The 12,885-nt window shown below is 51.2% G+C and overlaps 1 protein-coding gene across 1 annotated transcript in view; it reads left to right on the forward strand.

The window, feature by feature from the left end:
* The window catches only part of fng (Fringe glycosyltransferase), a 108,638-nt gene that overhangs the window by 37,798 nt on the left and 57,955 nt on the right, over nt 1–12,885 (forward strand). The window contains exon 5 of the mRNA XM_011144923.2: nt 11,019–11,178. Within this exon, the coding sequence (XP_011143225.1) occupies nt 11,019–11,178 (160 nt within the window). The remainder of the gene's footprint in view (nt 1–11,018; nt 11,179–12,885) is intronic.

Here is a 12,885-nt window from a genome sequence, read left to right on the forward strand (position 1 = left end):
GGTGCGAAATTACTAACAATTATCTACGCGCAGAAACTGAAATATATATTGCGACCGATCGAAGCCTGATAGCTCCATTAACGAGATACGCGCGCGCTCGCGCAAATTCCGCTGCAAAAATGATGTGCCGACGCGGTGTATGTCGGCGAGGCACCGTTTGTTTAATTAATGCGTCCGGCATACGTAATCGCGCCGCGGCTATCTCCGCGGAGCGCGCGAATGAATCATCAAGAGGAGGACTGACCGCGGCGAACGATATTATTAACCGGCAATTAGTCGCGATACAAATCGGCCCTGCCTCGCCATTATATCATGCGAGGGAGGCGGCATTTTTCCAAGCGCGCGGAGTAGAGATCGTCTTGGCGAAACTACCGGCTTGGAAAATGCTACCGGACAATTTTTTATTTTACGCGTCAGACTGATCGGCATCGCTTGGTCGTTTGGTACGCTTTTAAAAAAACACCGCGAACGTGTTGCGCAGCTCTTGCATGATCGATTATTACGTTGTAATTTATAACGCAGAGAGATAATGTTATAAAATAGTGAAATCGCTGATGAGTCGGTGTTGATAAATGAGCTAAATTTATAATATACTCGTCGATGAATCAAATAATTGTACGTGTAATTTATTTAATAAATAAAACGGATTATTGACGATTTTCGGGATAAATATATTAATGCTCGATGAACCGTAAATCTAGCGAATCACCTCTCGTTTCAGCCCTCAGTAATTACGAAATTACCAGTTGATAGTATCGTTGGCTGATCGTTTGCGGAAATGATAAACAAGTATTGTTTTGAGCGATAAGAGAGAGAATTTGTGGCGAGCCGTTTCGTCGGGGATGCGCCTACCCTGAATTCCACTTCTCGGCCTCGATCCGTCCTCTCGTTTTGCTTCTCGTCCCTTTGCCGCCGTATCTTCGCTTCTTTTTCTTCCTACGTTCCTTTTTTTTCCCTCGCCCTTCGTAGTCCGGAATGGCTTCTGATAATCGTAGCGCGCGGCGTGGCGCGGTCGGGACGGCTCGTTACCTTTACAAATCGAGAGCCGGCCGATCAGATTCGCGGCGGATGTGCAACAGGTGAAATTACACGTCGAGAAAATTGCCGATCGTCGATCTCCCCGTCTTCCCGCCCGAGACCAGATTTCTCCTCTTTCCCACTCGTCTGTCCCGTACGTCTCGCGTCTCTAAGTCAGGTCGATTTTCAACCCGCCCTCTTTCGCCCTCGATTAAACATTTCGGCTACCCTGGTACCAAGCTGAATCTGAATCGCGTTGCCCGCTTCGATTAGGCTATCCGACGCTCCCACAGGACCGTCGCAAGAGCGTCGCGGCGCGATGACGTCGAGCAGGTCAAGCACCGGGGCGAGCAAGCTCGCTCGTTAAAAGCGACTCGACGGGAGTCAATCGAACGAAATCGGCGACTCACAGACGAGCACACCTGGCTGTGAGTGATAACATCGGCCGCCGCGCGCTAACAACACGCCAATTCGTAGTCCGTCCGTGAACGTTCACCCGTTCGCAATGTGTCGCGTTCCGTTATCCCGCGCGCGGTTATCGAAAATTAATATCGCGCCGATACACTGCACAGATACGCGCGTCATTGGCGTGCGCGTGTTCGCGCTCTCCCATTAATCCCGTGAGTCACGAGCGGCGTGTCCGCGCGCGAGCGAGCGAGCAAACGAGCCGAATATCGAAAGCGCGTTTGCGGGAGAACGCGCGGAGGTCGCGCTCCCGGCACGAACGTGATTTAATATACGCTTTCTGCAGTCCGGATCGTGAGCCACCACGCCCGTGGTCTGAACCGCGGCGGTGGCGGCGGCACACGCCAGCCCTGACCTTTTCCATCCTCTCCGGCGGCCGGTCCTCCTCTCGTAAGATCGGGAGATTGCGGGCTTCCAGCGGCGCGCGCGATCGGCGCGAATGATGCCTTTATACGGCGCTCCGTTCCTTCAGCCCGACGTGCGCCATTTCCGAGCCTGGCCTCCCCACCGCGGGGATTAATTAAAAATAACGTGCTTTTTACCGGCGAAACAGGCATTTCGTTCCCTCGCGATCTCGCTTGTCTCGTCGCTCCGCTCGCCGCCCCTCGCCCCTCGCGCCGCGTCGCGCGCGCTCGAGAAGAGCGCGCAATCCTGTAACGAGAGAGACTGCGCGCTCGCAGCCATCTTTTTGCACGGCCAATTTAATTACAATAACCGCCCCCCCCTCCCCCCCCCCAACTCACCCACCCATCCGCCCTCGCCCCACCGTGCTGCGTCATCCTGGCCGCCGAATTATTTCGTCAAGCGCGCGTTTTTGTTACGAGAGCGCCCGCGGCGCGGCGGCGCTCCGTGACGCAAACGCACGCGGCGTATTATTATTGTAGATAAATTCCCGCTCGATGGGATGATAGCGCGCGCACGAGTGAAAATAATGACAGGGATAAACGCGTGTTTAGCTAGATTTGTCGTTGCGATGAGACGACTTAACGAACGACTCGGTTCACACGTGATTTTACAACGCTCTGTCACGCATACTGTCGCGCGCGAGAGAGAGAGAGAGAGAGAGAGAGAGAGAGGGAGGGGGGGAGAGATCTCCTTATCGGCGAGAGGAAATAAGGAGAGACATGTAGAGCGAGCTGTCCGCGAGTGATGAGAAAGCAGACTAAGGCTGAATTAAATCGCTGATTACGACGTAGCGGTCGTCGCGATGTCTGGATGTGTGTTATAATTATCTGCTTGTTGTTGTGTGTGTGCATTTAGCCGAGAGAAACGATTGTCCGTCGCGCGCACGTACAGACGCGCCTTCGTTAATTCGGGTCTAGTTGTTAACAAGACTGGCAGTCTGATTGCAGTCTCTCGATTAATCTCTCGGTCTTTGTGGATTTTTATTCTGTCGTCTCTCTTGAACAGCTGTTTTTTTTTCTCTTCCTTTTTCTCTGTCTATTTTTCTCTCACACACATATACACACACACACACACACACACACACACACAGACAGAGCCGCTTCCCCGGGTGGGAATTACAGCTATTCTCGCGAGTTATGATTACGGCGCGTTCGTTAACGGTTCGCCGGCGCGTCATTACATTCATTAAATCGGTCGCGAATTATTCGAAAGTCGTCCCTTTGATGGGAATCGAGTCGCGATCAGTTCCCACAATGAACCGAGCCGCTACCCTCTCGCCGTTTTCATCATCCCCGATCCATCTATTTCATTGACAAGTGGTCATGCACGGTCGATAGCGGTACGCGCGCGGCTGCAACTCATCCGTATGTTCGTACGCGGCTGCTACAGATACTGGGTGCTCATAAATTACACATTCAAATCCCAGGTAACGATTTCAACAGACGCAGCGACGTAGCCGTACGTGAGCGTACGGTCGAGCCTCCGTATGGTCGAGGTAACAGTTTCACCGATGCCTCGTTGCTTCTCTAATTTTTCAACTCGTAACTTCCGTCATCCAGATTAATCTCTTAGACGAAGCGTAGCGCAAAAAATATATATAAAATTCCCCAAGACATATTAAAGCCTTAATATGGCTTTCTTAGGTTGAAAGATAGCGCCTCAAGATGCAGTCTAAGAGGTATCTAAGGTAAATGTCCCAGTAAACCGGACGTTGTTTACGCGTAGTCGTCACAAAGAATACAATCTTAAGAATAGTTTGGATCTAAATATTTGCATTTGTTCGAAAACTTAAGATTCCCTTAAGTAGAGAGCAATTATTTAACCCAATGTGTATATCTATTATTAATGAAATATTTATGCGAGTAACGAAGCGCGTTAATGTACCAGTGACCGGACAATTGAAATAGACTATGATCGAATGTTCGGATACAATTTGTCGCAGTGTCTGACCGCAATTAGAAAATTAGTATGTGCCAACGGGAAATAATATAAATATAGATGCTATCTCTTAGTGAATTTACTAACGATCGACCATTATTTTGCCGAACCGATAGGTGCACACTTATTTAATTAATTTTTATTTTAATGCAAAACTATCAAATTGGATATATTCTTCTCCAACTGATCGTCAAGTATTGGAATTTTTTTTACAATAATTATTACTTCCATTCATTATCGTTGAAACAAATAGTAAATATACTTCAAAGTGGTTGGATACTGGGACGTGTCCGGACATTGGGACGTTCACCTTACCGGTCGCGCAGACTCGCCGACCTCCTCATCCGAGAATCATCCTCGCTCCTCCGCGTGTATTTACGCGTGTACGCGCGGGCGCAACCTTGATTCGGGAGGCACGCGTGTCGCTGCACGTGTGCGGCGCGGCGGAGCTTCCGGCGGGCGTCGACGGCTTCTTAAAAGCGCGCTGCACGCGTGGCCGTGCGTGCATGGGGGGCGGGGGTCCTGGGAGTTCCCACGGCCACGGTGGATGTGCACCGTCGCCCCGAGGTACACCCACGGGGCTGTGTCGTTAACAGAAGCATTCGGTCACATGTCGCGGGGTTACCGACCCAGCAGCGGGCCGTTCTTCACGCCCTCGTGCACACACGACACACGCCGCCGCCATCGCCGCCATCGCCGCGCCGTCGCTGACTTATGTTGTCCCAAGCGCAGGTGGTAGAACGAAGGGGAGCCCGATGTGAAGGGTGCGGCGGTAACGACGGCACGAAGGTCGATAGAGATCGACAGGATCCAAGCAAATAAAATTGACGAGGCTCTCGCGCGGGGGTATCAAAGAGCGACGAAAATTGACGGGTCGGAAAATCGACCTTTTCCGCGATCCTTCACGGGAAATTCACTGTTGTTTCTGGGTGTTCTTAGCGTACTGTACCCGACGCGCAAATTGACACTGAACGTTTCTGTCTCGTTTCGGCTTCCTCCTCCGGTAGTGTTTGACTATCGCATAATCGGGGTGAGTTAACAAACCTCAGTGTCAAGTGTTGCGTGTCGGGTATAATAATGTGTTGAAGTCGCGGAGAGAAGATCAATTACGGGGAACCGTAGGCGTTAGTCGGCCTGAAGTTTTCACCCGTGAGTCGAAATTGCAGAATAATTTTCAACGAAGCAATTGGCAATTGCCAATCAGCATTAGGCCAGTTAGAGCCGACGCGGCTAAAATTGATTTCTTGCTTGATCGAACAAGATTCGCGTTTCATCTTTAATATGCTCAACATTTTCCCGATCGCGACTTTGGGATCCTCCCTTTTGACGTCGATATTAAATATTTTCATATTCACGACATCGAAGTTCGCTGATTAACGATAAAGAAAGTGGCACAGAGATGTTAATATCGTATTCTTAATAAAATTATCTTGATAAAATATTCGGGAATTTGTCGATTTCTCAGAGACGCGGCGGGAGAATTACGTGGCGTGAAAAAGTGCTGACGAAACCCGGCGGCACCGAATTCCTCGGGTGCACCTTCGCAATCATTACGAGCGTAATATCCGAGCCGACGAGCGGCGAGAGGCAATTTGGCGGAGTCGCGAACTAAAGGAGATCGCTTGCAGATTTAATAAAGATCTGTTGCAATCCGAGGCGCGAAAATACGGCGGCGGTCGCGCGGCGGCCGCTTCAACGACGGATTCGTGCGGATAATTATAAGGCGCCCTCGGTCTTACGGTACGCCTTGCCGCGCGGGAGAGAACTGTTTTTCGCGCATCCCGTCCCATTATACCGTTGCGTAACCCCCCCCCCCCCCCCGCGATAAAAGCGAGGCCACAGCCGGAGAAGCCGAAGAAAGTATCGGCGCGTTTGTGCTGCTTGTGCGTGCGCGCGGTGAATCATTTTATAAATCACGTTCCTTCGTACTTCGCGCGCGCGCGCGCGCGCGCACGCACTTGAGATTCGCGAGGATACTTTTTTGCGTAAGAGGCGCGTACCTCTCGGAGAAATGAGGCGTAGCCGCACCTGCGGCTTGCGTTGCCGTTGCGGGAATCTTACGGAGGAGTTTTCCCTACGACGTTTATGCACGCACGATCGGATTCCGCGGTTGGAGCAAAACCGAGCAAGACCGCTTCGAAACAATATCCATCCGTTCGGTCGGTCGGCGGTGAGCGGCGGGGCCACGCAGAAGAAAGAGCGATTCACTCGGTTTCGTACATCCGGCCACTGCGAGCCTCCCGTGTAACGCGATCGTTTACACGCTAATTAACGGAGCGACACACCCACGACTCATCGAGCTCAGCTGAGCGTGATGTCGATTTTAGCGTGACGACACTCGACTCGTACGTTCGGCTTGTTCAAGCGCGTGCACTCGAGCCAGAGTATGCCCGAGAAAGAAAGGCGGGCGGGGGGGGGCGGGGGGGGGGAAAGGAAAGAGAAAACTTTTATAGGACGTCCCTCTGGAAGGAACTTTCACATGAATCTAGCTACTGTCGGGAGCGCCTGCTTTGTGTTTACAAATTTTATTAGCTTCGCTGCGAGATTTAATAAGAACGGAAAGGAGAGAAAGGCAGAGAAATGGAGTTCAGACATTCGTCTGCAATTTATTAATTAGAATCTATTAATAAGAATCTCGTGTCAAAACACGATGAAAAGACAACCGTGACTATAGAGAACGCGTTTACATGTATATATGAGATAGAAACGTGACGATACGCGTGATGTGAAACCGTTGAAGTAACAGCTGGGCGCCGGCGAGATTTGCCTGTGTTTTTTACACAGACGCATTGTTGGCACAGTGGCTGGTTTCTCTCTCTCTCTCTCTCTCTCTCTCTCTCTCTCTCTCTCTCTCTTTCAGCGCCACTTGATCGCCCTTGAAATATTTTTCCCCCGTAACTCCCACAAACAAACCGCTCAATCTCGGCACTCCCGGCAAAGGGCAACCCGTGATGTATATCGCGGCAGCGAGTATTTTCGAACAATCGTTTAAATCCTTCAGATCCACTGAGAGGAGTCATTAGTATCTATCGACATTCGAATGTATTATTAATGACACGCGCGAGCGCTGTGGCGCTACTCTTAATAGAAATCATATATCCGAACACGGATCTGCCTCCGCGCGGCGATCGATGCGGCGGGCGATTTATCTCAGCGGATTCGTCGGGCGCCCAAATCGCCCGGCTAACGAGCCGCGATTGAGAAAGAGAGGACGGCATTTAATTGTTTCTTTCAGCAGCTGCCGGTGCAGCTCCGGGTCGCATGATACTTTCGCGCGGCATTACGTTTAATTAAAGGCGCTATCCCGATTTTACGAGGCGGCACTGATGAACGGATTAAAAGGCCTTTCAGAGAGCGTCCGAGTGTCCGCGCGCGCGTTTTCAGTTCGACCGATTATTACCTTCGAAGCGGAACGTCACGCTTTTGCGCTTGCGTGAAAACACGCGGGCGCTTTCGTAGCGTTTACTTCCAGATGCGATCGGGGAACATGGGAAAAGAACGAGTGAGAGACAGAGGGAGGAGGGAGAGGAGGAGTTTTGGTCCTCGCGCTTGCTTATTTACGGCTCCGTAATTATTCGCTTTTTTCAGGGGACAGCCACTCCATTTCGCGCTCGTTACAAGTCGCGACGCGCTCGGCGCGCGTGTTGCATATTCATGTCCGACAGTTTCCTCGCCGTGTAAAACAAATCGCGATGGACCACGCGCGCGCGCGCGCGCGCGCGTATACTCTGCAAGCGTTGTCCGTTCGGCAAAAGAAACAAGAGAAATTTCGCGCCTTTCTTCCCTCCTCTCGAGCCCGCTTCTCCTCCCTCGCGAGGCGTTACGCGCCGTTCGGCCGCAGGTAGTTTCTAATATATATGCAGATCGCAGATACGAGATATCACCGATCAGACACGTGATTTACATACGTCGCGGCTTCCCACTGTCGGGCCTGTCACTCCAAGTGCCTGTGCGCGTTTTCAAGTATAATAACAGAGCCCGCCGCACCCCTCGGAAGTAACCCCGCGAACGTAACTGCTTGACTCTCGAGCGGTCTTTCGCTGCGGACGAAAAAAATAATGCACATTCTACTCGCAAGCACATAAGAACCGGCTCTTTCGAAATACCCCGCCTCAAGATCGCCTCTCGCGCGTCTACACTAAACACCAATAAAGCCCCGACACTCGGCAGGTCGAAACTCATTAGCCGATCCGCGATCGTTCACATACCGTATCTGTACGCGAGTATACATCATGACTGTCACGACCGTTCGCCTAATTTATCATTTCGACAGCTTGACGTACCGTATCATATCGCGGACACATCGTATCATATTCCGAGACGCGGTGGGGGACGACGATTAGAGGGATCGGCGAGTTTTAGCCCGGCAAATGTCAAGGCTCCGTCGAAGAAGGCGCGCGAGAAAGAAATGTGTCTCGGACACACATCGCGCGAGAGCCGGCCGATCGGCTTCAGCGCGTCCTTTCAGCGTCGCGTGTTCGTGTTCCCGAAGCGCGCGCATTGTCGCGGCGAGGGTGAAACGAACGCGCGCGCGCGGCGAACCCCGTTCTCGCGCTCGGCAGATACGATCTCTCGCGATCGTATATGCGAACAACGAGCGACGTCCTCGCTCTCGGCCTCTCGCCGGTGTATAAGCCCCGGCTACGCCATTAAGCTGGAATTCAGGTGTATTAACGACGGCCGGGCCGCGCGCGCCGGCCAACGTGGCAGGTACGTAGCGACCACCCGTGGCCACCCGGTAGCACGCTAATGGCAACCGCCACGGCGGAACCGTTCGTTAGAGAGATTTTATTTCGCCTATCTTACGCGCTCGCTCAGAGCTATACACGACGTTTACTGCCGGCAACACGAACCCGCGTCGCCGCCGCCGCTCCTCAGCCGCGCTGGGAAAGGGTTTTACACGCAGGGTAGACGGGTACGGCGGCGGGGGGAGGGCGATTGCGTACGATTGCGTCGCGGTGTGTTGCCGCCGCTGCCGCTCGCGGGGTTGTTACTCTGATTGCCGCAACCGCATCGCCCGTGGGTGACGAGAGGTCGACCGGAAGCCGCCGTGCAGCGTGCTGAGCCGCAGGAATTGAGGGAAAATCATCTCGGAGCTAATATGCAACGCGAGCGCGAGCGGAGGTTAAAATCAGTACGGGTGAGCGGAGAGCCTTTCTTTGAAAGGCTCGAAAGAGGCGAATCGCGCGATCGCTGGTGTGAAGCCGAGCGAAAGAAGCGGTGACTCATGATAAGGAGTATGACGGAGTCAAGGAGTAATGAATGATAATGAGAGTCGATAACGACGAAAAGAATTGACAATTATTGAGCGCCATGCGCTCGACAAGTTGCCAATCGTCGTCCACCGTTGGTGGCTCTCATCGGTCGAGTTCCGATTATTGATTTATCCGCCGAAGAGGCGAGGAAAATTGTTTTTTTTTTTTCTTTCTTTTTCAATGTGAGAGCGAACGCACACACATCAGTATGAAGCTGTAGCGAGGATCAACGCAAAAAGTGCGTTGAAACGTAATCTATCTTTTCCGCGTCCACGGCGAATGTTTACGTCCATTTCGTGTTGATTTAATCCTTCGACGCCTACTGGTAACTATAGTTACCAGAAACGCACTTAAGAATCCATAACTTAGTGACACAAGGAGATATTTTCGTTTTCTTTGCACCAGTGTAAAGGTGAATTCTTCTTCTAAAAAATGGTATATAGATTGTTGTACGTAGATTCGGTTTGGTCTGTTTTCAGCTCAGTTTTAACGATAACATGTTTTGTCAAATTCCAAGTAGGCACAGTTAGCATTGTTACTGACATCTCGAAGTCCACTATAAATGAATAGATTGGTATCTGTTATAATTTTATACATTTGGAAGCTTTCTCAGATGCCAAATGTGAAATTAAAAGAATACAGAAATTCAAAATGGCGAATCCAATATGGTGGACATGAAAGTTAAGAAATCAAGCTATTTTCGTGAAACCTGGTGACCTACAGCGCTTTTCATGCGGCGAAAAATGAAGGGACGATTGACTATCTAAATGGTGATCTATAAGATATTCTTCTGAAATAGTAAGCTTTTGACGCTCTGAATGATAAACTTCACTCACAAATATAGTAAAGTTTCAGCTCCAAAGTGTCAAGCTGACTATCAGAGTTATGTGTAATGTAGATTACCCTTTACTTTTCTCTAAATAGGTTGCTCATTTCGTATACGCTTTTAGGATCCAAGTCATATTTACCAATAAACAAGAAACGAGCGATAAAAAGAACCAATATAAAATTCTGATATTTTTTCTGGTTATCACCACTTATAGTCTCAGTTCAAAAAAACTAAAATTTTATTCCTGAAACACTTATGAAGAAATCAGGCGTTAAAGGGTTAACGAGTGTGTTGAGAAACGTGCATTCGCGGCTTGCGCGCGATTATTACACCGCCGGCCATCGTTCGTGAGTTAAAAAGTGTCCCGAGATCATTGCTATTCCGTTTTAGTCGCTGCTTTGTGTCAACGTGCCGGCTCTGTCTGATTTCGGCTATGTCGGTTACTTTGCGAAAACTACACCGGGGCGACTCCGGTATTCTCCGTGTAGCTCTCAAACTGCTCGGCAACGAGTACACGGCAATGCGACTAATTCCGCGAGAAAGATAGAGAGAGAGAGAGAGAGAGAGAGAGAGAGAGAGAGAGAGAGAGAGAGAGAGAGGGAGGGGGGGGGAGAGCGCTTGAGCAAAGCGGCATGCGTCGAGTTTCCGTGGTCTTATTCGAGCGTCGCTAAGCTGCGCGCCGCGTCCTCGTTATCGAGAAATGCCGGCGAACGGAAGTTCCGCGAGTGTTACGGCTGAGTAAGTGAAGGGCGCGATGCGCATCTGTTGAATCGTTAATTTCCAAGCCGGCGAGCGGGGAACGAACATACGTACGAGGCGCGAATCTTTATCCTCGTAATCCTAATTAAAGCGAGCTGCGACGTCGCGCACACTTTGTCTTTCTCTTTCTTTCTCTCTTTCTCCTTCCCTCCCGCGTCGTGCGCGTCCCGCGTCGACACGTTGGAGGTCGACACGTTGGAGGTCGACGCTTTAATCACGATACAAATTGCGAGTTCTGCATTGTTACTGTATAATGCGCACGCGCGACATGCGCTATTGGGACGATAAGGTCCTTCGGCGAAGCTGTGATTTGTTATTACATCGCGTCGTTTCGCTATCGCGTGTTTCAGATGGTTCTGCCACTTCGACGACGACAATTACGTGAACGTGCCGCGCCTGCTGAAGCTCCTGGACAACTATAATCCGCGCGAGGATTGGTACCTAGGCAAGCCGTCGATACCTTCGCCCTTGGAGATCGTCAGGCAGGGCCCGGAGCCGCAGCGTCGACCGGTGAGTTTACGAATCAGACCTCGTATCTTTTCACGTGTGTCTCTCAATCGTTCTCACTGTTTTCCACCGAATACCGTCGCATGACTTTACCGATATAAAAAAGCAGAGGAGACCAATGTTCCTCGATTAGTGTCACGCGCAAAGCGAAATTTCGCTGGCTATATCGCCCGTTCATGTGCCGCGACGGACCACCTGCTTCGATCTAAACTTAGACCCTGAGAACCGTAATTGCACGCTTCTCCGAAAGTCAACTTATTACGCGCGTCCTTCGCGCTCGGTCAACCGAGAGAAAGAGAGAGAGAGAGAGAGAGAGAGAGAGAGAGAGAGAGAGAGGGGGGCGCGCCACAGAGAAAGAGATGTCCCTCGGGATTGATCCTAGAGCTGTAATGCTCCAACAGTAGCAATTTGCAACAATGGCAATAACGAGCGTTGCTCGGCGCGCCGCGCCGACGGCACGCGAAAACGCCGTGGGCGTGAAATTCGCCCCGACCGCCTTTGAAGCTTCCGGTGGGTCTCCCGCGATGAAATTAAACGCGCCTGCGAAAGAAAAAACTGCCGGCTGCAGGCGAGGGTGGAAAAAGGGGGAGGTAAAATCGTTTTCGCGGGTCTCTCTCGCTCTTTTCCTCTCTCTCTCTCTCTCTCTCTCTCTCTCTCTCTCTGTCTTTTTTCTCTCTTATTCTTCTGTGCTCGCGGTCTTCACGCGAGAAAACGCTACCACGGCGCACCGTCACTAACGGGTGGTCTTATCGAATTTATGCATCCGCGAGGCAGAGGCGGCGTCGGCTCCCGGCGAAGTCGAGCGTGCATACGTCTCGGTAACTGCGGGTTTAAAGTGAAATAGGGATCGCCTCGCTTTTGCGAGCGGTTCGTTCGACGCTGAGAGCGAGGAGGCGCGAAGGAGATACCCGATAGCGTCTATTCTTTTTAATGCCTCCCCACGGTATCTTCCGCGCCGCGAGTTCGCGCTATTCCCTCGTATATATGTCTCCCTTATCCCGCGTGAGTGTATGATAGGTTTTTATGGCTGGGATCTCTCTCGCGTCTCTTTCTCTTCCTTTCTTCCTCGGACTCGCGTCCGTGAAATCCCGATTTTCCTCCGCGGTAGACGCGCGCGCAGCCTGCCGCGACCGCGCGCGCTCGCTCGCTCGCTCGCTGGCGCGCGGTTTATTGTCTCTCCTCGGATATTCAATCTACGACACTTTTTACACGCCCGACTGCACGTATCCTCGCGAGATTGCTGCCGAAATTGCCGCAGGAGCTGCGGCGTATTGCGCGACGCGAGGCGTTTTTCACGGTATCTTATCCCTTATCGCGAGTTTATGAGCGGTCGTTTGGCGAAGAGTCGCGAACGTCGGACTTATCGGATACCACCTGATACCTCCAGTGAGGAAATGCTAATCCCGAAGATAATGGATATTGTGGTGTGTGTGTGTGTGTGTGTGTGTGTGTGTATATAACGCGTTGGGGAATATTTTTTTAAAGCAGTAGTTCGATTTAACTGCCTCCTCAAAGTGTGTGCTGTGCAAACGTCTTTTCCAATTATGCGCAAATTTACAACGGGGATGGCGAACGCCATTAGAGACACGTCGCAAGGAGGCGAGAGGCGAACACATTTGTAAGAGGGAACGAGACACGTGACAAGGTGTCTTTTCAAGGCACATCGAGCTGAGAAATTCGCCCGGACACAATGACGAATCGATAAAAGCG

The sequence above is a fragment of the Harpegnathos saltator genome, unplaced genomic scaffold, assembly GCF_003227715.2.
Source record: "Harpegnathos saltator strain DR-91 unplaced genomic scaffold, Hsal_v8.6 scaffold148, whole genome shotgun sequence".
Taxonomy (NCBI): domain Eukaryota; kingdom Metazoa; phylum Arthropoda; class Insecta; order Hymenoptera; family Formicidae; genus Harpegnathos; species Harpegnathos saltator.